This window comes from Nicotiana attenuata, unplaced genomic scaffold, assembly GCF_001879085.1.
Source record: "Nicotiana attenuata strain UT unplaced genomic scaffold, NIATTr2, whole genome shotgun sequence".
Classification (NCBI taxonomy): Eukaryota; Viridiplantae; Streptophyta; class Magnoliopsida; order Solanales; family Solanaceae; genus Nicotiana; species Nicotiana attenuata.
This window is the reverse complement of record NW_017670803.1, coordinates 363,866-390,298: the sequence shown is the minus strand read 5'-3', so window position 1 is coordinate 390,298 and position 26,433 is coordinate 363,866. Positions and strand designations below refer to the sequence as shown.

Genomic DNA, 26,433 nt, shown 5'->3' with positions numbered 1-26,433 from the left:
TCAGTGAGAGTGCTTCACCGACTGACATCGACATGCCAACACTGTTAGAGTTTAGCATGCTAAACTTTTCTAGGAGATCAACAATAAAGCCACTTTGAGTGAAAATTAAACTATGTTCATTTTGTAGAACTTCGACTCCAAGAAAGAAATGGAAGGGACCAAGGTCTTTAATGGAGAATCTATCACCTAGGAGTTGAATGGTGGTTTGGACTTGAGAGGAGTTAGATCCAGTGACAACAATATCATCAACATAGATCATGACAAAGAGAAGCGAGTTAGGAGAGCATTTTATAAACAGAGAATCATCTGATTTTGCTCTAAGGAACCCACAGGAAAGAAGAAAGGTTTTGAGCTCATTGTACCAAGCTCTAGGAGCTTGATGAAGGCCATAAATGGATTTGTGAAGCTTGCAGACATGCTATGGAAATTCGAGGTTGACGAAACCCCGTGGCTGCTGCATATAAACAACCTCATTGAGAGATTCTTGCAAGAAGGCATTGTTTACATCTAGTTGACGTAAAGGCCACTTGAACGACACTGCTAGAGTGATAATAAGCCTAATAATAGTGTTTGTTATTACATGGCTGAAAGTGTGAGTCGACCCCAGGACGTTGATAAAAACCCTTGGCTACTAACCTAGCTTTGAATCGTTCAATAAATCTATCAGGTTTATGTTTTACACGATAAAACCACTTGCAGCCAACAACGTTATGTGAGGGTAAGCTAGGAACCAAAGACCAAGTATTGTTTTTAAGATGAGCTGTGAATTCATCATGCATAGTAGCCCGCTACTCAGGGTATTTGTTGGCTTGAGAAAATGTGGTAGGAGCAAGAGGTAGCTGCTTTGGTGAGGATACAACAAGGTAGTCAAAAATAAACGTAGCTTTGAAAATGTTGTTCTCTGCTCTAGTGACCATGGGATGATTGGAAGATTGCAACCTATGTTGTGGTTGAGACAATGGTGATTGAGGTGGAGAAGATATAGCAGTAGGTGAGTTAGGTGTAGAAGATACCTGTGAAGGAGAAGATGAACTTACAGATGTCTCTGGTGGCGTATCACCCGCAATGGTAGGAGTTGAGATGATCTCTGGAGTGACCTGTGCAGCAAGTTATTCAAGGTGTGAAGGTGTAGGGAGTGTGATAGGTGTATCAGTGTCAGATTGCAAGTTAGAATGTAAAGAAGGGCTTTCTAAAGGATAGTGCCAAGAGTCCATATTGAGAGAAGATGCCCGGGCAAGAGCGGAAAAGTTTGATTTGAAAGGAAATACACGCTCAACAAAAGAAACATGCCTGGAAAGATAAACTTTGAAAGAAGAGAGATCAAGGCAAACATAATTGTTAGTGATAGTGGAGTATCCGATGAAGACACAAGGCTTAGATTTTGGATCAAATTTGGAAGAGGTGTATGGTTTTAACCATGGATAACAGAGGCACCCAAAGATTTTAAGTTTGTGATGGTTTGGTGAGGGAGTTAAAAAGTCAATGAAATGGTGATTTTAGATTGCGTAGCGGTGTGGCCAGACGATTGATAAGGTAAACAACAGTTTGGAAGGCAAGGGACCAAAATTTAAGGGCTACAGATGCATGGTGAAGCAAGGTTAGAGTTGTATCGACAACATGCCGATGTTTTCTTTCGGTTCTACCTAGAATTTGCGGAGTGTAAGGAGGACTTATTAGGTTTTGAATGCCATGATTCAACAGAAGAGGCTTGAGAGAAATAAATTCACCTCCTGCATCCGTATAGAGTGTTTTGATTGAAATATGAAACTGATTTGTTATCATGCGAGTGAAGTTTAGAAATATATCCTTTACTTCTGATTTAGCTTTCATGAGAAACAACCAAGTGTATTTGGTAAAATGATCAACAAACACCACATAGAAACAAAAATTATCAAAGGAAGATATAGGAGAAGGACCCCAAACATCAGAGTAAACAACATCAAATGGTTTCGTACGAGAAATAGTATTTGCACCAAAGGGTAGTTGGTGAACTTTATTACATAGACATGAATTGCAAAAGCAGAAAGACTCATTATTCGCTACTGGAAGCTTAAAGGATGAAACACATGCGAGGTTGTGGTCAAATAGTTCTTTCTACACCTCTAGCAAACCCTTCTGGTCAAATTCAAATCACACAAACACATCTCACAGTCACATCATACTCATCATGTAGCCATCCAACCACAATTTCAACAATCAACACCTCAGTGCTCAAGCCACAGTCAAAACCCAGCCTCAAGTCCTCCTGACTGGCCCATAATCAACACACAAAAATCACATCTCACACTTCATCCAGGGAATCACAAGTCGTCAATGGACAACTGATACCGAGCGCTCATGCGCACATATGAATGCGTGGAAGGAATTCAAGGAGTTACACTTCAAGCTGAATCAATACCGCACGATAAGGAAAGAAAGATGGGAAGTATATCCTAAATGTCCTGTAGCCTCTTGAAGATAGGTATGGGCGTCATCGTACCGATTTGCAAGACTCTACTAGACACTTGCTCATGACTTGTAGAACCTATGAACCTAGAGCTCTGATATCAATCTAACACGACCCAAAATCCACTAGTCGTGATGGAACCTAACCAAACCCGTTAGGTAAGCCAACTAATAACTATCCAATTTTAATATTGCTAATAAGTCAATTAAACAAAATAAGTTATCTGGATCCATTACATTTCTTGAGGAATGGTAGTACAAATCATGAGCTTCTAAGAATAGAGTTTACAAAGATGATATGAAGAAAATACACCTTCTGTTTGAAAAGTACATAAACAAAATTTTATAATCTAAGGCTACCGTGAACAAGAGGCAGCTATAGCAGGAACGCAGGTACGCCTTAAAATCCAGCAACCATCGAACGCAACAACATCGGCATCCGGGATCTGCAAGCAATGTGCAGGATGTGCAGTATGAGTTCAATCGACCCTATGTACACAAAAAGTAACAAACCTAACCTTAGGTTGAAAGCAGTAACGAGCTGGAACATAGGTCGGGTCCAACCAATAACCAATAGTAGTTCATACAATGTTGAGCATATAAACAAGGAAATAATCTCAAAGATAAAAATGTTCAGCTTTTGCACAGTTTTCTAAAAATAGTTCCGCTTTCAAGAATATCAATGAAAATCCAAATCCTTTATCGAAATAATCAAAAAGTTCTGAGATAGTTTAAAAACTGTGATTTTCGTGAAAAATCCTTTCCACAATAAATAAAAATGCTTCATTTCCTTTCCAAATAACAAGTGTGAAATACCACTCTATGCCCACATATCAATGTGTGTAAAATGTCATGAATGATGTGATACCGTACAGCATGAGGAAAATGCGTCTCTATGCATGTATGCCACAAATGCATGCCAATGCCATGTATCTCATAGATGAATCATGTACTCACACTCTCAGAGTACTCGACCTCACTGTATCACACTTTCCACTCATCATACTCAACCATTCGGTACTGTATATGGCTCATACGGCCCAGGAAAATCCATCCCGGAACATATACAACATTGACTATAAGTCACCTAGTACCGAGGAAAAAGGGCAGTCCAACCCTGTGGAGAAATCCATCTCCAAGTATCAAGTACTTCGGACAAATCCATGTCCAGGGAAATCCATCCCTCAATAATATATAAATGCTCAACCACTCGGTATTGTATTGGCCCATGCGGCCTAGGGAAATCCATTCCGGAACATATACATCACTGACTAGAAGTCCCCCAGTACCGAGGAAAAAGGGCAATCCAACCCTGTAGAGAAATCCATCTCCAGATATCAAATACTTCGGACAAATCCATGTCCAGGAAAATCTATCCCTCAATAATATCATCCGCGCTCACTGGGGGTGTGTAGACCCCGGAGGGGCTCCTTCAGCCCAAGCACTATCACAAGCCAATCATGGCATAAATCAATAAAACATGCTCCAGCGTGTAACCCGATCCCATAACTGTCATTCATAATCAGGCTCTTGGCCTCACTCAGTCATCAATCTCTCCAGTCTCACCCACGGGCTCACAATGTCATGAAAACTGACCCGGAATAATGATATGATGTATCAATAAGCTACAATTGAGACTGAGATATGATATGAGTGCATAGATGTGACTGAGTACGAAGTATCAATGAATCAATGAGATGACAAGAAGAAACGACCGCTAGGGGTCCCAACAATATCAGCATAAAGCCTAAACATGATATCTAGCATGATGTACATCTATATTACTTTATCACATGGTGAAAAACACAAATATCAACAAAGTGGGCCACTAAACATTGCCCCGGAAACAAGAGAGTCACAACTCACAAGGTGCACGCCCACATGCCCATCACCTAGCATGTGAGTCACCTCAACACCAATCACATAGCACGTAATTCGAGGTTTCATACCCTCAGCACTAAGTTTAGAGGATTTACTTATCTTAAAAAAGCCAATTCCGGCACCGAGCAAGCCAAGCGATGCTCCAAGATTGCCATCATGCACGCAGCGACCTCCGAACAGCTCAACACTAGCCAAAAGCAACTCAAATACATCAGATAAAGCCCAAGGAAGCAATTACAAATGATAAAGATCGAATCCTAAGTCAAATCCCAAATCCGGCCAAAAATCACACCCGGGCTCACGCCTCGAAACTTGACAAAACTCACAAAATCCGACAACCCATTCAATTACGAGTCCAACCATACTAGTTTCACTCAAATTTGACTCCAAATTGGTGTTCAAACCTCAAAAATTCAGATTATGAAACTTTAGGCCAAAACCCCCAATTTCCTCTTTAAATTCATCAACTAATTGCTCAAATGAAGATGGATTCATGAGATATAATCAAAACTGAGTAGAGAACACTTACCCCAATCCTTGTAATGAATTTGCTCCAAAAATCGCCTCAATCCGAATCCCACATGTCAAAATATGAAGAAAGAAAAAAAATACTCGATTTTATAGCTTCTGCCCAGCAATTTCCGCATTTGCGGTAAAAAAGTCGCATCTACGACCTCCGCTTCTACGGATAAAGAACTCGCATTTGCGAGAAAATCGCTTCTGCGATGGCCAGGACTGCACCTGCGGTCGCGCTTCTACGCAAATACCTTCACTTCTGCGGACCTCCACCCCTCAGCGAAAACTCGCATCTGCGATGCTTGGCTCGCATCTGCGGCCATCGCACCTGCGGAATATCAGTCGCAGGTGCGAAAACACTAGAACCAGCAGCTCCTCAGTAATGAATACATGAAGAACAATGATCCGAACCTTGTCCGAAACTCGCCCGAGCCCCTCGGGACCACATCCAAACATACCAACAAGTCTGATAACAACAAACGGACCTACTCGAGGCCTCAAATCACACATAAAAACATCGATACGACAAATCACACCTCAATTCGAAATCAATGAACTTGAAACTTCAAACTTCCACAACCGATGTCGAAACCTATCAAATCACGTTCGATTGACCTCTAATTTTGTACACAAGTCACATTTGACATTACGGATCTGCTCCAACTTCTGGAATCAGAATCCGACCCCGATATCAAAAAGTCCACTCCCGGTCAAACTTTCCAAAATTCCAACTTTTGCCATTTCAAGCCAAATTCTACTACGGACCTCCAATCACAATCCAGACGCGCTCCTAATTCCAAAATCACCCAACAGAGCTAACGGAACCATCAGAAATCCAATCCGAGGTCAAATACTAAAAAGTCAAACTTGGTCAAACCTTTCAAATTTAAAGTTTCAAGCTTAGAATCATTCTTCCAAATCGAATTTCGAATAACCTGAAAATCAAACCGTCGATCCAAATAAGTCATAATACTTTATCTGGAGTTACTCATACCCTTAACAACCGAACAAAGTATAAGTGCTCAAAGCGATCGGTCGGATCATTACAGTTGAGTTTTGACGCAGAGAGAGAAGGGGGTGAAGCTACAAATTTATAAACTGAAAGTGTGTACGCGTTAAGGTACACTTGCTGGCGGGGCCATGGTACGGAAGGAAAAGCTGGGGGCCTACTTGCTTTGTTGCTAAGCATGATTGATTGCTTTTCCATAGGGTTATTAGTATATGTGGGTCAAACTAGTGAGATTTGTATACCCTTGGGTTAGTATGATTGTGATTCTCCGCATCCTTATTTAGGAGTATAAGAACAGAGGTGAAAAAGAACCGAGAAAGTCCCACTTCAAAGGGTAATAAACATCATAAAATCCAACGAACTTGAATCACCAAAAGTGGATAGATTTTTTTGTTGATCATTTCTACCTTTCCCCTGTAGATAATTTTTCTTATTTCAAGTTGTTTCCAACAAAGTAACTAATATATATATATATATATATATATATATATATATATATACACACACACACACACTAGATGATGTACCCGTGCGATGCACGGGCCCAATTGTTACTTTTTTTTTTCTTCTTCTTGTTTTCATCCTTTTAATATTTCTTGGTCTATTGTTAATTATACACTTTCTACGCCTTTAGGGAAAGAAGAAAGAGAATAGGCTTTTGTGTAATAACGTATAAAACCACGCTTACATGTATTGTTATTTATCTTTTGCATTATGTGCATTTTAATTTTTCTAAAATCGTATTACTATACCAATCACTTTGAAACACTTGTCGAGTTTAATGCTTTATTATAGAGTGATTAGATAATAATTCAAGTAGAATTTTAATTATTTCTACATAGGGCCTTTTTTATTTTAAAAAAATTTTGCATCACTAATCCTTAAATTAAATTATTATTAAATAGTAATTAAAAAGTCAGTTGAAAAATAAGTCGTCATGTATTTTTCTCATTTTTTAAATTGAAATACAGTTTTATTCTTTTAGTATTTTCAGTGTGTTAATGTATTACTTTTCTCTTTTGGTACTAATCAAAATTTAAATAATAAAAAATATTAATATTATTCCCAAATAGTTGATGAAAAGGAATTTTTTGGTTCTTTGAGATAATAATCGTGATTTTTAATTATTAAGAATTTTAACAAGAAAATTTGTGTTTTGTTCTAGTTGAATGACATAATATTATAAATAAATTAATATCTCGATCACTCTAAATACTAATCAAATTGACCGTAAATTGAGATATTGCAGTTTCTTCTAGTTTCATTTGATAAGATTGAGATACTATATAGGGTATAATACGATTTTCATCACAATAGTAGTATTTGTTGAGACTATTTTAAAAATAATTAATTGTATATTTATGTATTTTGAAATTTATATAATGTTGAATTCTTATTGAATAGAGTATGTACTCAACTAACTTCGATCATAGAGGGAGAAGTATAATCCTGTATGACGATACTTCTCATACTTCCTAATATATAACGATTTTTAAAAGAAAAGAATTTCACAAATTAATTGTCTTAAGTTTTACTTCAGATATTCTCAATTCATATTTTAGAGAGGGGATACTTATTATACAATTTGAACAAATTTTTGATATTCTATAATAAAAAAGTGGACTTGAAACTATATTTTATTCTTAAATAATTTTTTTCCAAATTTTATGAAGTATTCCAGTTGAAATTGCAATTTAATGAGAACTTTGTATAAAATGATATCAATTGATAATGATATAATAACATTTGAATGTAAATCTACATACATTATCACTAATTTTTTTTTAATGAAATCTTCTTTACCTGGAATAGTTAATAAATAAAATAATATTTCTTAAAGAGATAATAGAATTGTCATATATAAATGTATGTGACTTAGTATTTTTAATCAGGTGAACATTTGAATTATAAAATTACCAAAATAATAATTTTTCTAGTTAAAAGTACTTATGGAAAAAATAATAATAACAATCAAGTAATGCATTTAATGAAGATAGTGAAGGTTGAATGGAAAGTGGGGTCCACCTAAAGAATTTAATAGCTTATGGGCACGTTAGTTTTGGTTTTTTCTTTTATTAAGAACCCACAACCAAATTTTTGAACCTAGTATACAAACAAACAATACACTAATATATAAAATAGATATTATGCCCTTGGTCAACCTCCTCTTCTCTCTTCTATATATATATAATTTTACAATCAAAGCCTTAGTGCAACTAGAAGATAGTTAATTTCATGTAAGGTTACAGAATCAAGTCATGAAAATAACTTTCTACAAAAACATGCAAAAACACTTTTACATACAATACGGTCTATGTGATTCATCCCTTCTCCGAATCCTACACACAAAGAGAGCCTAAGTACACCGAGCTGGCCTTTTATTAAAATTAAAAAGAGACGCCAGTCACCGGGGCTTCGATTTGGGTGTTAGCTATAGGAAGGGAGTGGTCCAATCTAGTGTTTTTAGGTGGGTTGACAAAAGTAGGGCATAGGACCAATGGAAGAAAGAACAAAAGAGACTCAATGCCCTTATACAAGACTAATCCCTAAAAAAAACCTTTTTAGTTCCTTTGTTCCCACACAATCCATGTGCCTTTGTTTTTCTTATTTCCCCCATAAATACTCTCCTTTCTTCCAATTCTTCCCCACACAACTCAAAAAAAACAAAACTTTAAGCTACCCCAATTGAACCTTTCCCCCCTTAATTCTTCTCATATCAAGAACCAAAATGGCTCTGAAGAAATCAAGCAAACACTTTACTCAAACTGCAGCCTTCAAACAAATTATGAAAAGGCCGTGTTCAAGCTTTGGAAAGAATGAGAATGGATATCCTCAAGATGTACCAAAAGGCCACTTTGTTGTATATGTGGGTGAAAATAGAAGCAGATATATAATTCCCATTTCTTGGTTGACAAATCCTGAATTTCAAAATTTGCTTCAAACGGCTGAAGAAGAATTTGGATTCAATCATGATATGGGACTTACTATCCCTTGTGATGAAGACGATTTTTGCTCCCTAATATCAATGTTCAGATAAAAAAATTGAAAGACTTGAGTTGATCATCTTTTCTTATATATTTTTTACTAGGAAATTATCAGTGAGCCGCCACTGAAGAGATGAAAAGTAAGACTGCATACAAAAGACATAATGTGATCCAATCCTTCTCTAGAGTCTGGATTACGCGCACAACATAAGCTTATAGTGCCGAGCTGGCCCTTCTGGATCACTTGCACAACAAAAGTTTAGTGCGCCGAGCTGGCCTTTAATTAATAAGACACTACTGAAGATGATGATGACCAAGCTTGGTTGAGCAACTAAGTTAGGCCATTAAGTGGATAGTTAAATTTAATAAATCAGAAAGAAACCCCATCTAATTACTCTTTAGGGGGTGAGTTTGTACAATTAGAAGTACTTAATATTTTGATAAGTGGTGTTAAATTTGCACCCGTTTAAAAATTCTTGGTGTTACTGTTCATGAGCAAAAAGAGATATTTCACAAATACTTTTTATGCAACTGTCCGTTTGGGTTAGAGTTTGCACCTTGTTTTTATCTTTGTTTTACTCTTTCTTCACGAACAATTTAAAACGAGCCCAAGAACTCAAAAACAACGGTAAAATAAATAGCACAAACTAGATGAATAGCATGGCAAATTAATTTGGAAAATCGTTAATGCAAGCGACGTGCAAATTATGCTAAATTTTAACGTGGAAAACATAAATTTCAATGTGATGTTAATGAATTCATGATAAGATGAAATTAATTCTTTCTTTCTTCATTTTGGTCAAAGATATTGTATAGCAAAAAAGCCTTTGTAATATCAGCGCATCTCGTTGTATAGCAAAGATATTGTAACGTTTACGCTCAGCATTTCTTTTTTGTTTTTTTAATGAAAGTTTGCCTTGCACGGAACGTTGACTCTTCACTTCATGAGTCAATGGGAGGATTCCCCTTATTCCAAGTTATTTGAGCAAAGATCATTTTTAGTGGAGAAATTAAAAAATAGTCAGATTTACAAGTGGTCGTTCAAAAATAGCCCAGTTTCAAAAGTAATCGAAATTTAGCCACTTTTCATGTAAAGATAAATCTGAGCGAAAACACTGTTCAAAACCCGGAAAATACGCCAGTATATTATGCTGGAGTTCCAGCATAAGTATATTTGAACTCCAGCATATTATACTGGAGTTCCAGGATAAGTATGCTGGAACTCCTGCATAATATGATGGAGTTCCAGCATAAGTACACTAGAACTCCAGCATAATATACTGGAGCTCCAGCAAAGTATACCGGTCCAGTATAATATGGTGAAAGTTCATACACAAGTGCTCGAATCTCCAGTATATTATGCTGGAACTTTCCATGGAGTTCCAGCATAATATGCTGGAAGTTCATACACAGGTGCACCGAACTCCAGTATATTATGCTGGACCGGTCTCTGTTGCAGCAAAATAGTGGCTATTTTTCATTGACTTGGTAAACGCTGGCTATTTTTGAATGACCAGTTCGAAAACTGGCTAGACCGTGCTATTTTACCATTTTTAGCCTACAGCCAAAATTATTTGTATCCATCAACCGAAAAAGTGTATAAAATTTATATATTTTTTATATAGAATATACTGTATATTATATACAAAAATATATAGTTTTTTGGCTATTATTTTTAGAGCGGCTTATACATTGTCATTTTTCCAAGTTATTTACGCTCTAAACACGTAAAAATAGCACGGTATAGCCAGTTTTCGGACTGGTCAATCAAAAATAGCCAGCGTTTATCAAGTCAATGAAAAATAGCCACTATTTTGCTACAATAGAGACCGGTCCAGCATAATATACTGGAGTTCGGTGCACTTGTGTATGAATTACAGCATATTATGCTGGACCGGTATACTTTGCTGGCTCCAGCATAATATACTAGAGACTGGAGCACCTTTGCTCAAAACTCCAGTATATTATACTGGACCAATATACTTGCTGGAACTCCAGTAAATTATGCTGGAGTTCTAGTGTACTTATGCTGGAACTCCGTCATATTATGCTGGAGTTCCAACATACTTATTCTGGAACTCCACTATAATATCCTCGAGTTCAAGTATACTTATGCTGGAACTCCAACATAATATACTGGAGTATTTTCCGGGTTTTGAACACTGTTTTCGCTCAGATTTATCTTTATATAAAAAGTGGCTAAATTTCGATTACTTTTGAAATTGGGCTATTTTTGAACGACCAGTTGTAAATCTTGCTATTTTTAAAATTTACCCTCTAAACACCCTTTTTCACCTAACAGAAAGCATAACACTACCAAAACTCTTTACCTTTTTCTTTTTTCTTTTTTCATTTTTTTAGTTTTATTATAGGGAATAGGAAAAAGAAGAATAGATGAGGGGATTACAAGATAGGGAATCGAACCCTTACCAATAAGGTAAAAGTTCATGTATCCATCTAATCGAGCTACTAAGATTCCCCACCAAAATTGCTTAGAAGATTAATGCAGCTTGATATATTAAGGTAAGTAATCACATGGAAGAGGCGGTTTCGACCTACATACAATGGGTTCAAATTCAACTGAATCTAGAACTTTCGACACAAAACATAAATATAAATTATTATGAAATTATTAAAATTTCAACAAATATCAAATTTGGAATCCATAATTTTAGGTGTAAATATTCTATGCTAAAAGCCTTAAATATTGAATTTTATTAAAAATTAAATTCTCAATCCACCTCTAATGACCATTATTAGTTTCAATGATGTAATCAAGTAATTATATGATAGGATAAAATGATAGTTTGACCAGATGTTGAGGCGTTGTTGAACACACAACATTCTTCTGAGCACATGCTAGTAGGACCCCTATGACTATATTACTCGACTTTCCAATCAATTAAATGATTTAGATTTTCGAAACAAAATAATTATTGTTCATTCTCTGTTTCGTTTTTCAATTCTGAGACGCCAGACTTAGTTAAATCTTATCATATTAAGTAGGTAAAATTATATAAATACACCCACATGCCTACATGCATACAAATATACAGGGGCCCAGTAATTTTCGTTCAAACTCTGTATTTGTGTTAAGAAATCCAATTAATATGTACAAATTCTTAATTTAGAACTCAGTAACTTAAAATGATTATTATGAGAGCACTTCTGGCCAACTCATTAATAGACACAAGAGCCATTTCATGACTGCTCCATGTGCCCTGCCAAGTGCTATCAGAAGAATTCAAAGGGAAACAGGCTTCTCTAGGAAAGACTCACCTCTCACATACCTAGGATGCCCTCTGTACACAGGCAGAATCAGAATAATGCATTTCAATGGCCTTATCTCTAAGGTGCTAGGAAGAATCCAAGGCTGGCATGGCAAGATGCTATCCTATGGAGGCAGGGCAACCTTGATCAAATATGTCCTCCATCCCTACCAATTCATCTCCTCTCAGCTGTGTCCCCTCCTAAGACTGTCATGAAACAAATTGAAAGGTTGACAGCAAACTTCTTCTGGGGAATGGATAAGGACAAACTCACGTATCATTGGGCATCATGGTCCAAACTATCATTCCCTCCAAATGAAGGTGGTGTGGGTTTCAGAACTATTTAGGATTCATGCAAAACCATGGAGCTCAAGCAATGGTGGCATTTCAGAACAGCAAATTCTCTTTGGAGTTCATTCCTAAAGGCAAAGTACTGTCAAAGATCAAATCCAATATCCAAGAAATCGCACTCAGGCCAGTCACAAGCATGGAAGAGATTGATGGTCAATAAGAAAGAAGCAGAAAAAGTAATCCAATGGAGACTTCACAATGGGAAATGTAATTTTTGGTGGGATAATTGGCTTGGTTCAGGGCCATTGGCATACAGCAGAACAGAAGGGGGCAGACCTGGCAACATACAAGTGTCCTATTTCTGGAATGAAGGTCATTGGGATCTCCAAAAGCTCAATGGAATTGCACCACTTCATAAAATCTCAGAGATCATGCAGACAGCTATCTTTCACAACCCTGACCTCCCTGAAAAACCTATCCAGACTCCTACTGTCAGGGGTAAGTTTATATGTGCCTCTGCATGGAACCTTATCAGAAAGAAAAAATCGCCTAATTTCACAAATAGGAAGATCTGGCATAAGAAGATTACCTTTAAGTGGTCCTTTTATTTGTGGAGAGCTCTTAGAAACAAACTCCCAACTGATGACGGAGTGCAAGTCTTCAGTGGTCCAACTGTCACCAGGTGTGTATGCTGCTCTATGCATGCTCTGGAAACAGTAGAACATCTCTTCAGTTCTGGGAACTTTGCAAGAATCATATGGAAAAAATATGGGGGTCATGTGGGCATTCAAACTGAGAACTTGCCTTTGAGAATTCTCCTGATAAAATGGTGGATGTTGAAGACTTGTAATTCAGTGCAAAAGCTCATATTAGATACCCTCCCCATCATCATCTGTTGGAACTTGTGGAAAAACAGATGTAGTGCCAAGTATGGAGCCAAAATATCCTCCCTAACTAGGGTCCTCTACTCCATCAATTCAGACATCAACCTACTCCTAAGATCCAACTTCCCTGACATCCAATGGCCTTTCAATTGGGGGGAACTCTATTCTTTCATTGAAAACATTCAGCATCATACCACCATAACCCAAGTCACATGGAATAAACCAGACAATAGCTATGTCAAGATTAATTCAGATGAAAGTGCTATGACAAATCCTGGAAAGATTGGAGGGGGTGTCATTATTAGAGACCAACATGGCCATTTCATTCATGCAATGGCTTTCCCCTTGGGAGAAGGTAGCAATAACTATGCTGAAACTGAAGCAGCCAGAATAAGAGTTCAATGGTGTTTGGACAATAATATCCCTAGAGTTCACTTGGAAGCAGACTCTACACTTCTAGTTAAATGGCTGACAGAGGAAAATGACTCTCCTTGGGCTTTGCAAGAGAAGATTTCCCAGCTAAGGCTTTTGTGCTCTCAGTTTGAAGGATTCAAAGCTTCACATGTTTATAGAGAAGGAAACTTTCCTGCTGATTCCCTCTCAAAATTGAGCCATGACCTCCATACCATAACAAACTTCACCACTGCCTCTTCACTCCCACCCCTCATCAGAGGCCAAGTTGTCCATGACCAATGGGGCACCCCAGCTTTGAGGCACAAGAAAACCAATAGCCTGTTGGTCTCATCTCAAAATGCAAGCTCCTCCTCAACATCAAATGGTTATGGTTGAAACAACTTCAAGGAAGGGGTTCTAGTTACCAGTCCAAATGAAGCACTCCATGCACCAGCTGTGGGAAATTAATGCCTTTTCTAACATTTGTTCCTTTTTTGCAGGTACCATCAGAAGGGGGCTGTACAGTCCATTGGCCTGCCTTCAGAGTGTGGTACCAACAGCAATGCTGTTCAATCTACTGAAGGGAAATCAATGGATAGTAACAACCCCAAACTCACACATACAATGCAATCTTGAACACAGAAAGCCCTGCAAACCCTATAAATGCAGGAAAAAAGATCAAGGAATCCAAAACAAAATGCACTCCATATTCCAAAAGTGTACATCAAGTCAAACCTTACCTCCCCATCCCACCATTGTTCTTAGAACCCACAAGAACCTAAGAGCAAACCTTTTCCTAGGGAAGAAAAAAAAACTGTCTGCAGAAAATAGACAAGGAATATTGGGCAGAAATGCTCTTTTCTTCTCTAACTCAATTTTCTTTTTTTGCAGGTCTCCTCAATACTTTGGTGCTCACTCAGCTGATATGCTCACAGGGTGTGGTATTAGCATCCATGATGCTCATTCCCCTGGAAGCCTATCAATTGAGTACAGCAACAGTCCCAGTTCATGCTGCAGCACTCTGCAACTTAACCTTCATCAACAACTGTTTCTGGAATTCCCAAAAACAAAAACACCTTGCAATCATAATAACATGGCAGGACTTTAATTGTTGCTATCTGACTCATGTCTCCAATCATCCAGTTTTGGGCCATCTGATTCATGCCTGGAATGTAGGGGTCCAAAAATGTCTTCTCCTATTCTTGCAACATTGTTTCTTCATCACCTGCAGGTTTCCATATACAAGCAGCAATGCCTTCCTCCTCTCTTCACAAATCAACAACAAATCAACTGATTGCAGTCACTACAAGAACCTGCAATCAGTTCTTCCTTACAAAACAGGGGTCATAACTTCCCCCCTCTCCCCAGACTCATATCCAGAATCCACAAGAACCTGGATTATGAGCTCCCTTTTTCTAACAAGTTTGCTATTCATTGCAGGTACAGGAAGCAGACTTGACCAACTGATGCATTTTCGATCAGTGGTATTAGCATCCCAGATGCTCAATCTGTTGCAAATGTATCAGTTGACTCAAGTCTCTCCACCTATTCTCATAGATGACTCTTGGTCCCATCCTCCATGGATACAACTCACAGTACACACAATACTCAACAGACCTCCAGTTTTCAGTAGAATGCAATCTCAGCAAGGACAAACATCACATACTTCTACCTCTCTGAAACTGAAGGATACACAACATGCTACAATCATTAAGCAGGCAAGCACTCAGGCTTCAGCTCAACAGCAAAACAACACCCCTGCCAAGATACAGTACAACATCCAGGAATCAAATGAAGAGCACAGCTTAGCTTTGGGAAGCAAATCATGCTCACTCCCTTCTGTCAGCTTCAAGAAACTGCAACACCATAGTCAGAATGACTGGACTGTTTTGTTTGCTATCTTCAACATAGCTTTCTTTGTATCCAATGTCAAAGCTAGGATGAAGATAGCTCTTACTCTCACTAAAAGTTTTTTGTCATACTCCCATAGGAAACTCTACAATTTCATTAGTTGTAGAAGTGTCTGTATATGGAAGATGTGCTTCCAACTCATCCTTTGCATAGATTTAGGTTTACTTTTGCTATTATATATAGTTGGCCTAGGTTATCTTCAACTTGTTTTTGTATATCTGATTATCTACCACTTAAAGGTAGATAATTGGAACATCATGATAGGTCTAACTTCTCACAGCATACAGGTGTCATTTGATTGTCAATGTTGGACAAACAAATGCCCTTTCATCTTATTTCTGGAGGTCAGGTTTATGTCCTCCTCCATTGTTGTACTTTGTGTTATATATATGAAAATCAATCCTAGGTACAATGCCCAGTAGATTCTGCAAAAAAAAAAAAAAGTTCAAATCCTAGCTCTGCCGATACAAATATACAATATGTATATGTGTTTTAGTTTTACGTGTATGAGGATACGTGCATGTGTTTGTGCAGATCTACTTAACACAGCCTTTGTTAGATAATTAGATATATTCTGAGGTAGAATTTGTCTACCCAGCCTTTGCTTTGTAGTACTAATTAACGGAAATTTAACACAAAGATAAATCTTGCTTTCATTAGATGAGGAGATTACGAATTTAAGCCGTGGAAACTAATAACTACGAATTTTTTGAAAAGATCTCATGAGGAGGGATTGTAAATATCAAGAATACAACCAACATATATGGGACAACTTCAGTACCACCGTACGTACAAAGAAAAGTAATCTTTTTAGATCACCATTTGTTAAGTTTGTTTGTACCATTTAATATGGGGGACAACAATGTTGCATTTACCAGCACACTGATTATCACTAGTCATGAATTAGCAACCTCAAATTTTAGAATTTAAAAGACAATATCGTATGTCTTATGGACGCTTTTCCAGATTTAAGATGGAGATGAACAGACTTCAAGAAGATAAATATCTGAACTCAAAGGTAAAAAATCTTCAGAGACATCAGACAAAATGCAAGGGTCCCTAATTTCTGTATGGATGATCCCGTTCAACACTGGTATTAGTCGCTTTCTTGTTTAGTGTATGTGTTTCTTTGTAGAGACAGATCCACCAACAACAACAACAGCGTACCCAGTATAATCCCACAAGTAGGGTCTGGGGAGAGTAGTGTGTACGCATATTATTAATCTATGTTCGAATAATTTATGCAAAAGTAAAATAGAAACAGAAACAGAAATAAAAACAGAAAGAATTAGAAGTTTTGAGCCCAATAGAAAACTGTGTTTCCTTAAGAAATTTAATCCCCTTATTATTTTTTTGATGAAGAAAAAAAAGATATTATTAATCATCCCAACAACAACTGCATGAGGTATACATTTTAAAACTGTACAAACTAGGAAAGCTAGGTATTGCTGCCAATAATCTTACCATTGTCGCAAAACCTGGCTCTATGTGTTCTATGTGTTATGACCTTTGTCTATATAGTCCACCTTTTACTCCCTGTCCCTCTTACTTCTTTCCTTAGTACCTATTCTATCATTTCTTATTTTACATTCATGCTGAACTTGAGTACAGATAGTCCCTGGGCTAGGGACTCGTTGATGCCATAGTGTTTCATTGCGAGCCTTCCGTATGTAGTACACCGAAGCTGCAAGTAATGTCATTATGAATGATCCGCATCTTTCTCTTTTGACCCCTATTAGCCTTCTCCATATCCCTTGTAGTGTAGTATTTTGTATCCTAATGTTCAACCACTTCAATACTGCAGTTAGGCAAAGCTTTTGAGAACAGGCATTCAAAAAACAAGTGTTCTAACGTCTCAGGAGCATTCTCACAAATTGTATAGTTTGTGTCTTGGATTATCCCTATTTTCTGCATTCTCTCTCTTGTTAGTAGTCGTTTGTGCCCAACCAACCAACGAATAAAGCTATGTTTAGGCACATTTCCTTGATTCCATACCCAGCTGCTCCAAGGCCATTTCTCCGGGTTCCTATTCTCCAAAGGTAACCACTTTTAATGGTATACCTGCCGCTCCTTATCTGCCACCCTTGCTCCACATACCCCTGTACAAACATGTCCCTAATTGTTCAAATTTTCCTCCAATACCTGCAGCAGTCATTGGGAGGTCTGTATTGCCACCAAGAGCTGCCCTTTAAGTAAACATGGTCTATCCATTTCACCCATAAGTCATCTATCTTGTGAGAAATATTCCACACATACTTGGCTATTACTGCCTCATTCCATATCACCCCATTTGTGATTTCCAGCTTCCCCTCCCCTCCCCCCCCCCAACTTTCTTTGGTCTACAGACCAAGTCCCTTGCTACCAATGGTGATTTGTTACTTACATCCTTTCCATCCCATAGAAAGTTTCTACAGATTACTATTATCTTTTTCATCATTGCTTTAGGTAAAAGAAATATGGGTGCCCAATATGTGTTTACATGCATCAATGCTGAGTTAATGAGCTGCACTCGACCTGCACATGATAAGTGCCTCGATCTCCACGCTCTTATCCTAATTATCATCCTGTCTACCAACATCTCACATTCTATACAAGTGAGCTTCTTGGTTGAAATTGGAACTCTCAGTATTTGAATGGTAGAGAACCCGTCTGGTACCCTGTGATGTCACATAAATTCATCAGACATTGTTGACCCATATTGGCACTGAATATATTTGACTTCCCTGCATTGGTGAATCCTGAAGCACTCGAGAAGGACTTTAGGCCTCTTAACATTCAGCAATACTGACTGGTAGGTTCCTTTGCAAAATAGAAGGACATCGCCAGTAAAGCATAGGTAATTCAGACTCAATCCCTTACATTTTGTATGATACTCAAAGCCTAGCATGTTAGCTACCCTCTCATTATTCTGGAAAAGTATTCCATGCAGATGACAAAAATCAGTGGGGAGATTGAATCGCCTTTTCTCAAACCACACTTACCCTGGATATATCCATATAACCCGCTATTCAAAGCAATGTTGTACTGTGTTGTTGATATATAAGTCATCACCCATTTGATGAATTTCACAGGTAAGTTCATAACATGTAACATTTCCTCAACAAATCCCCTTTCAACTGAATCGTATACTTTCTTGGGGGCAATTTTTATCAAGCAACTCTTGGTGGTGGCTTTCCTATTGTAGAGTCTTACTAGATCTTGAAAAATGAGGATATTCTGCACTATACTCCTCCCAGCTAGAAATGCACTTTGGTTGTCAGATATTAGGTCAGGGAGAACTTGTTTGAGCCTATTACAAAGCATCTTCGATATGATCTTGAAAATAGTATTGCAACATGCTATTGGTCTGTAATCCCCTATATTGATGCATGAGCACTCCTTGGTATCAATGTAATAACTATGTTATTCAATACTTTAAGCATCTTTCCACTTCTAAAGAATTCCATCACAACTTCTACCACATCTTTCCCTACTATTTCCCATCCAACTTTAAAGAATTAGCTACCAAATCCATCTGGGCCTGGTGCCTTGTCTCCAGTAGTAACCCATATTGCTTTCTTGACCTCACTTCCAGCAAATTTCTCTTCTAATTATGTTCTTTGTACAGTAGAATCAATAGGATCATGTCTTACCAAGCTTCTACATACATGCTCCCTGTCACTTTTATTGGTTCCCAATAGTCCTTCATAGAAGGTGATAAAAGCCTTAGCTACCCCCTCCAGATCAGTGATGTTCTGCCTTTTTGCATTGTCAATATAGAATATTTTGTTGGAGTTTCTTCTTGCTTTCATAACACCGCGGAAATTTTTTGTATTCATGTCCCCTTAAGTCAGCCTGTGTACTTTGCATTGTTGCCTCATGAATTTTCCCTAGCAACATTCAATGTTTTACATTCTTGTGAGAGGTTAGTTTCTTCAGCTATCAAGTGAATGTTATATAGATCCAATTGAATTTTTTCGTGGCACTTTTGAAACTTCTGTATTGCCTCATCTGCCTTCAGTTCAACCTTACTAAACCTGTCTTTATTCAGCTCTTGCAGTGTACGTTTGATCTTGTTCAATTTTCTCACTAATTCATACATCTCAGTGCCCTTCCTGTCAGTCCACCACCCTGCTTTTATTTTCTCCTTGAAGTCTAAGGCCATACTCCACATATTAAAATATCTGACTCTTTTGTTCTTTGGTTGACTTCCATTTTCCCAACTGATAATGGCTGGATAGTGATCAAACAACCCATCACTCCTATAATGTACCATTGATGCAGGTAGGTTTATTCCCCACTCAGCATTGACCATCACTTTAACTATTCTACTTCGTACCATATCCCCTCGACTTTGCTTGTTTGCCCATGTGAAAAAAGCTCCAGAGGATTTAAGGTCCAACAATGAGCAATTCTCAACACAGTTTTTAAAGTCTCTTATCTCTTCCATTATGATCGGGCTTTGCACTCTCTCTTCTTTACGTAGAACACAATTAAAGTCCCCATTATCGCCCACGGCCCCTCATTTGAGCATGAATTTCTTTAACTGCCTACCAGAGTTCTCTTCTTAGTGCAACATCATTGAAAGCATATACCATAGTCACATGAAACTTTCTTCCAGTCCTTCTATGTTGTATCTCACAGTGAATTAGTTGTACTATCATTTTAATTATATTAACTCCATATAGCATTGGATTCCATAGAATCCATATCCTTCCACCTAGATGCTGGGATAGGTTTGTGCTGAATGACCAGCCTTGACAGAGGTGAAGAGAGACTAGTTCGGCTTTTGCTCTCTTCACCTTGGTTTCCAGGAGACTAAACACCCCTACCTTTTTTGCATTATGCATGAACAGACGAATCTCAGTCTATTAGGTAGGTTTATTTACTCCCCTAGTGTTCTAGAAACCAATACTGTCCATTAGGATGGGGGAGGACCCCACTTTTGCCAAGTCCTAGCTCCCCTCCACCATGCACTTCTTCAAGAAAAGAAGAGCTTGGTTCTTCTGAGTATTTGTTCCTTCCTTCAACTGGTTGTTGCTCCACTAGGATAGAAAATGTTTTCTCTAGCTTAATGGTTGTATTATGCATGGTCACCCCTTTTTAAAAATATTTCCTCGACTTGAATCCTTGTTGGTTGACTTGCTTGCTTGTTATCTTCTTGATCTGGTTTTCCCCCTTCTCTACGGGTACTTTGTCCGCTATATCTGTTATTTTTCCCAAGCTAGTACTAGTCAATTGTTTTTCCCATCCCTTGTTGGTCTTTACTCCCTTCCATTTTCTCCTGCTTACTCTTTTCTTCCTAGAGAAATTTCCTACACTCTTTCATTTCATTTCATGGCCATAGTTACCATATTTATCACATAAAATAGGCTTCCACTCATATGTTATAGTTTGCTCTATCACTTCGCCGTACTCATTTTCAAACAATATGAATGTAGGGTATGTTTAATTTAGTGCAATCTCCACCAATAATCAAAACATATGTTAGCCTTTCCCTCTGTGTAGTTGCACTATCTGCTTTGAGTGGCTACCCTATCAGCCCTGCTATTTTGGTCAAAGCATTCTTGCCCCAGTATTTGATGTCCAATCCTGAGAGTATTACCCACACATGTATCTTCTCCATTTGAGTCTTAGAGAAGTCCATATCTGGTTTCCATGGTTTTACTATGATTGGCTTTTTGTCGAACATTTGGAACCCCTCCTCTACCACTCTGTTCCTGTTCTCCATATCATGATATCGTACAATGAAAACATCACGATTAATTTGTGCAACCTTACCAGTACCTAATTTTCCCCATATCTGCCGAAAGTAGCCATCCATTACTAGTTGAGGAGGATTGGATCCTAAGACGTAACAGACCACCGTCGATGCGCAAAACTCCACTTCATCTTTAATATCATCTAGGGTAATTTTCACATTCATATGACTCTCTACTGGTTTGCTCAAATCAAGTCCATCTGTGCTCCGAATTGCTCCTACTACACGACTCCATGATTTAGGGTTTGAAATTGAATTCGACAGCGTACCTTTGTCCTCACTATCTGTCACGACCCTAGTTCACCAACCGTGAACATGTCATGACGGCACCTGGTCCCCCATGACCAGGTAAGCCTAACATTTGCGAAAATATAATAATTGCGGAAAAATAGAGAAAAATCAAATCAATTATCTAAAGGAAACTGTACTGAATGCCGCTTGGCAAGTACAACTCAATATCACAAGTCTAAAACAATTCCCAAAACCCGGAAACTCACGGGCAACACAGGCTACAGAAGTGTATAGTAAAGGTACCAAACTCCAGAATTTCTAGCAACCGAAAGAAGGAAAACTAAGTACTAAAGATAGAGTGAGAGGGAGACTCGTCGGTCTGCGGACGTAGCAGATCTACCTCGAAGTCTCCGTAGTCCTCCTGCCTCACTGATAGTGCGCCTGAGTGGAGGTACCTGGATGATCTGCACATGAAAAACATGTGCAGGAAGGGCATGAGTACACCACAGCGGTACTCAATAAGTGCCAAGCCTAACCTCGGTTGGGTAGTGACGAGGAAGGTCAGGGCCCTACTGAGACAAAATATATTAATAATAATAATTTAACAATATAAAAATCTGACAGATATAATAAGTACAGCAGTGAGATAAGACAAGTCAACGAGGCTATAACAACTACACGAGTACAGAATGAACACAGCTCAACACCAATGATAACAATGAGGGTCTCCCAGGATACCGTCCTGTAGCCCTTTTTCTCATCTGTCCGGTAGATCTCCCGAGATACCGTCCCGTAGTCCATCATATGTGTACATCCGAAGGATCTCCCGGGATACCGTCCCGTAGTCCAACCACCAATGTGCAGGGGGATCTATCGGGAATCTAAACCGCAGTCCCAAAGTAAAAGTGCAGAGGGATCTATCGGGAATCGAACCCGCAGTCCCAAAGTAAAAGTGCAGGGGGATCTATCGGGAATCGAAGCCGCCGTCCCAAAGTAAAAGTGCAGGGGGATCTATCGGGAATCGAACCCGCAGTCCCAAAGTAAAAGTGCAGGGGGATCTATCGGGAATCGAACCCGCAGTCCCAATGTAAATGCGCAATCATAACCAGAAGGTACACGGAAACGAAGTACAAAAGACAAGCAACAGGTAGTACTGGCCTAGCATGCTTCACGTAGTACAGTTAAGGCAACTTAAGCAATTAGGCAAGTTAAATCAACTAAACATGCTTTCCTAATCTAGCACAGGTTATAATTGCAAGTAGAATAAAGCAAATATGAAAGGAACTCAATCTCAATATCTTAAGAAAATCGGATTTCCAACAATTGGCTCAAGTACGCGCCCGTCACCTCGCGTACAAGGCACTCAAATCAACAAATAACAAATCCTAAGGGGAAAGGTCCCCCACACAAGGTTAGACAAGCCACTTACCTCGAACCGGCTCAATATCAATAGAAACCACGCCTTTGCCACGAGTATCCGACTCCAAATGGCCCAAATCTATTCAATTCAATTACATATCGTAAATAATATTGCAAACAACTGATTCCACTATTAAATTTAGAGCTAGGGCGCGAAAATAGGTAAAATGACCAAAATGCCCCTCCAGCCATCGTCTCGGAATCGAATAATTTTTACGTTTTCAGAACCCTCGTACTCTCACGAGTCTAACCATATAAAAATCTCCCAAATCGGAGGTCAAATGACCCCTCAAAACCCCATAGTTAGGTCTAAGAAGTTTACCCACTTCCCATTCAAAAACACGAAATTAAAGGGTGAATTTGCGATTAGATTAATGGGTTTTAGTCATAGGAGAGTAGAGAATCGTTACCCGGTGATTGCCCTTGAAAAACCCTTGAAATTGCTCCCAAGTTCGAGCTCCAAACCTTGAGTTTTGATAAAAATGGCAAAACCTCGTTTTTGAAATGTTAAGTACTGTTCAGGAGTCTAAAGCATCGCGAACGCGATAGGAAGCACGCGTTCGCGAAGAAGGAAAATATCAGGGCCCAAAAATGCCCTTCGCGATCGCGAAGGGAGGAGCGCGAACGCGAAGGCCAGGGGATCAAGAACTACGCGAACGCGACAAGGCTTACGCGATCGCGATGGAGGAAATAGTGAAGCTACGCGGACGCGGGTGATCTTATGCGAACGCGAAGAGGAACGGGCCCCCCTCTCCAGACTTACACTACGCGAATGCGGGAGAGTGGCCGCGAACGCGATGAGAGGATAGGCTACTGCTACGCGAACGCGGTGCCTTCTTCGCGAACGCGAAGAAGGAATTCAGACCTGCAACTTTCTGCAATATTTCCAAACTTCATATTGCTCGGATGAGCATCCGAAACACACCTGAGGCTCCCGGGTCTCAACCAAACCTACGGACATATCCCATAACATCATTCAAACTTGTACCAATCCTTAAACCACCTAAAACAACGCCGGTAACACGAATTAATCAAATATTCAAGCCTAAGAACTTCAAATTCCAACGAAACACACTTTCGATCAAAAACCTAACCACACCTCGTCCGATTGACCTAAAATTTTGCACGCACGTCCCAAATGACATGACGGTGCTACAGAAACTTCCGGAATTCCATTCCGACCCTCAGATCAAAATTTCACTATCGGACCGGAAATTTAAAAAATTCATACTTCGGCATTTCAAGCCTAAATGAGCTACGAGCTTCCAAAATTCATTCCGAACACGCTCCCAACCCCGAAATCACCTAATGGAGCTAACAGAACTATCGGATTTCCATTCCGAGGTCGTCTTCACATTGTTTCGATTACGGATCATCTTTCAACACTTAAGCTCTCATTTAGGGACTAAGTGTCCCAAAACACTCCGAACCCTAACACCGAACGTCCCAGCATACCAAAATAGCAGAATGAACTTAGGGGAAGCGGTAAATGGGGGATCGGGGCATAAATTCCAAAAATGACCGGCCGGGTCGTTACACTATCTATGACTTCCTCCTCCACCATGTCATCCCAGGATGTCATCCCCAAACTTAGATCCACACATTCCCCACCTCTGTTCACTGAATTGCTCCTTTGCTGTGTTTTCGATGTGGACGCTATGGTTAGATCCAAAGGAATAATTCATTGGATTTCATCGATGATACGTTGCTCCTTCGCATTAGCCGAGTCTGAAATTCCCGTCTTTTACATGGTTATTCCTTAGTTACTACCTTTCGATTGCTGTCCCCTCCCTCTAGTCTTCGATTTTCTCGTCATCAGCGAAGCTGAGAGAAGCTCTCATTCCATAGAGAGAAAAACTTTTTCATCGCAAAACATTCCCTTATTGTTGCTCAAGGTTATTGGAATAATTCCTACTAGGATAGAATAGAACAACTATTCTATAATACCGGCAATAGAAATTACAGAATTTCATCGAACTCAACAAACGGCAGTAAACTACATTGATGCTTAGTTTTGCTGTGAAAACAATGCAGAAATGACGAGAAAAAAAGGGAGATTGTAAGGTGTACGAAACAAGGTGTTATTGCACGACATTATTAATTGTTCCCATTTCATATCGCAATAAATTATTATTAGCTTTGTACGAAAATTGTAATTAAGCTCTTCCTAAATGAGAAGGGAAGCCTTGAAGCGATAATAAAATTGTCTTCTCGTGACCTATAAGTCACGGGTTCGAGCCGTGGAATCAGCTACTGATGCTTGCATCAGGGTAGCTGCCTATACTACACCCCCTTGTAGTGCGGTCTTTCCTTGTATCCCGCATGAACGTGAGATGCTTTGTGCACCGAACTGTCCTTTTTTCCCCCTAAGTGGTAGCAATCCGATGGAGACGCTTGGGTAGAAGGAAACTCATATCAGTATTTGTGACTCTTGGTTAATGCTTGATTTGATATAAATGGTGATAGGCTCAAATTACACTTAAATAAATAGTGTAAGGCGATAACAGGGAATAGGTGTGAAAATATTACTTGAATAGTGTGAAACTTGACTTAAGTCGTAATTCTGCTCATTTAGCTTAAAAAGAGAATGATATAATTGTGAGTTAACAGGTTAACTATATTGTTGTGAGAATGTAATTAATTTTATTAAGGAAACCAAGGTTGTGTCCCCACTAATGAAATGTAATGCTATCGGTGTTACTATGATATATTTCTAATGGAAGGTCCTTTGATATGCATTTGACTATCCAATATTTTGCAATAGTTGGGTCGTATTTTCTCTTTATGATTATCCCAAATATAAAAGAGTTGCAATTAAGAATAATCAATTTATGCCAAGTAGAACCCACTTATTCCTAAGCGATTCTATTAAACAAGGTTAAAGCCTTGAGCTCTTGATATTCACTTCTACCAAACCCTAACCCACTTTTCCAAGTAAAGATAGAGTAAAATGGAACAAGTCAATGTTTGCAACCACCAATAATAAATAAAGCATTAGAAATGAATAAATATCAACCAACCATTATATATATACTCAATGTTAAACACCCATTAACATTACACCCATTTAGGGTCCACAACCTTAGTATTTAAAACTAGCTACTCATACTAGACTCCAAAAATAAAGCAATAAATAAAGTCATAAAGTTTACAAAGGTACAAGATTCTCTCTTCAAAAGCTTCCAAAATAATGGTGTATTCAATGCCTTCAATGTGGTCTTTTTTTCAGACTCAATGTCCCACAAAAACCCTAGTAAATTTATTTATAGTGGACCAAAAGTTGGGGTCAAAGATGGACAAAAATGCCTCTGCAGAACTCATCTGCGACTGCAAAATGGTCGCAGATCAAGTATGCGGTCCGCATAGTTTCAAGGGTCGTCGCATAATCACACGCCCAGTTGCCCAGTTCTCCATCGCATTTCCATTCTACGATCCGCATAGTGATTATACGACCGCAGAC

At 38.7% G+C, this 26,433-nt stretch overlaps 2 protein-coding genes across 2 annotated transcripts; one reads left to right on the top strand and one right to left on the bottom strand.

Moving 5' to 3' along the window:
• Positions 1-8,514: 8,514 nt before the first annotated feature.
• Positions 8,515-9,371, top strand: LOC109243460 (auxin-responsive protein SAUR50-like). The gene has a single exon (XM_019410395.1). The coding sequence runs from the start codon at positions 8,580-8,582 to the stop codon at positions 8,886-8,888; it is 309 nt and encodes a 102-aa protein (XP_019265940.1). The 5' UTR covers positions 8,515-8,579; the 3' UTR covers positions 8,889-9,371.
• Positions 9,372-19,439: 10,068 nt separating this feature from the next.
• On the bottom strand, positions 19,440-20,012 carry LOC109243458. The gene has a single exon (XM_019410394.1). It carries the CDS (start codon positions 20,010-20,012, stop codon positions 19,440-19,442), a length of 573 nt encoding a protein of 190 aa, XP_019265939.1.
• Positions 20,013-26,433: the final 6,421 nt, after the last annotated feature.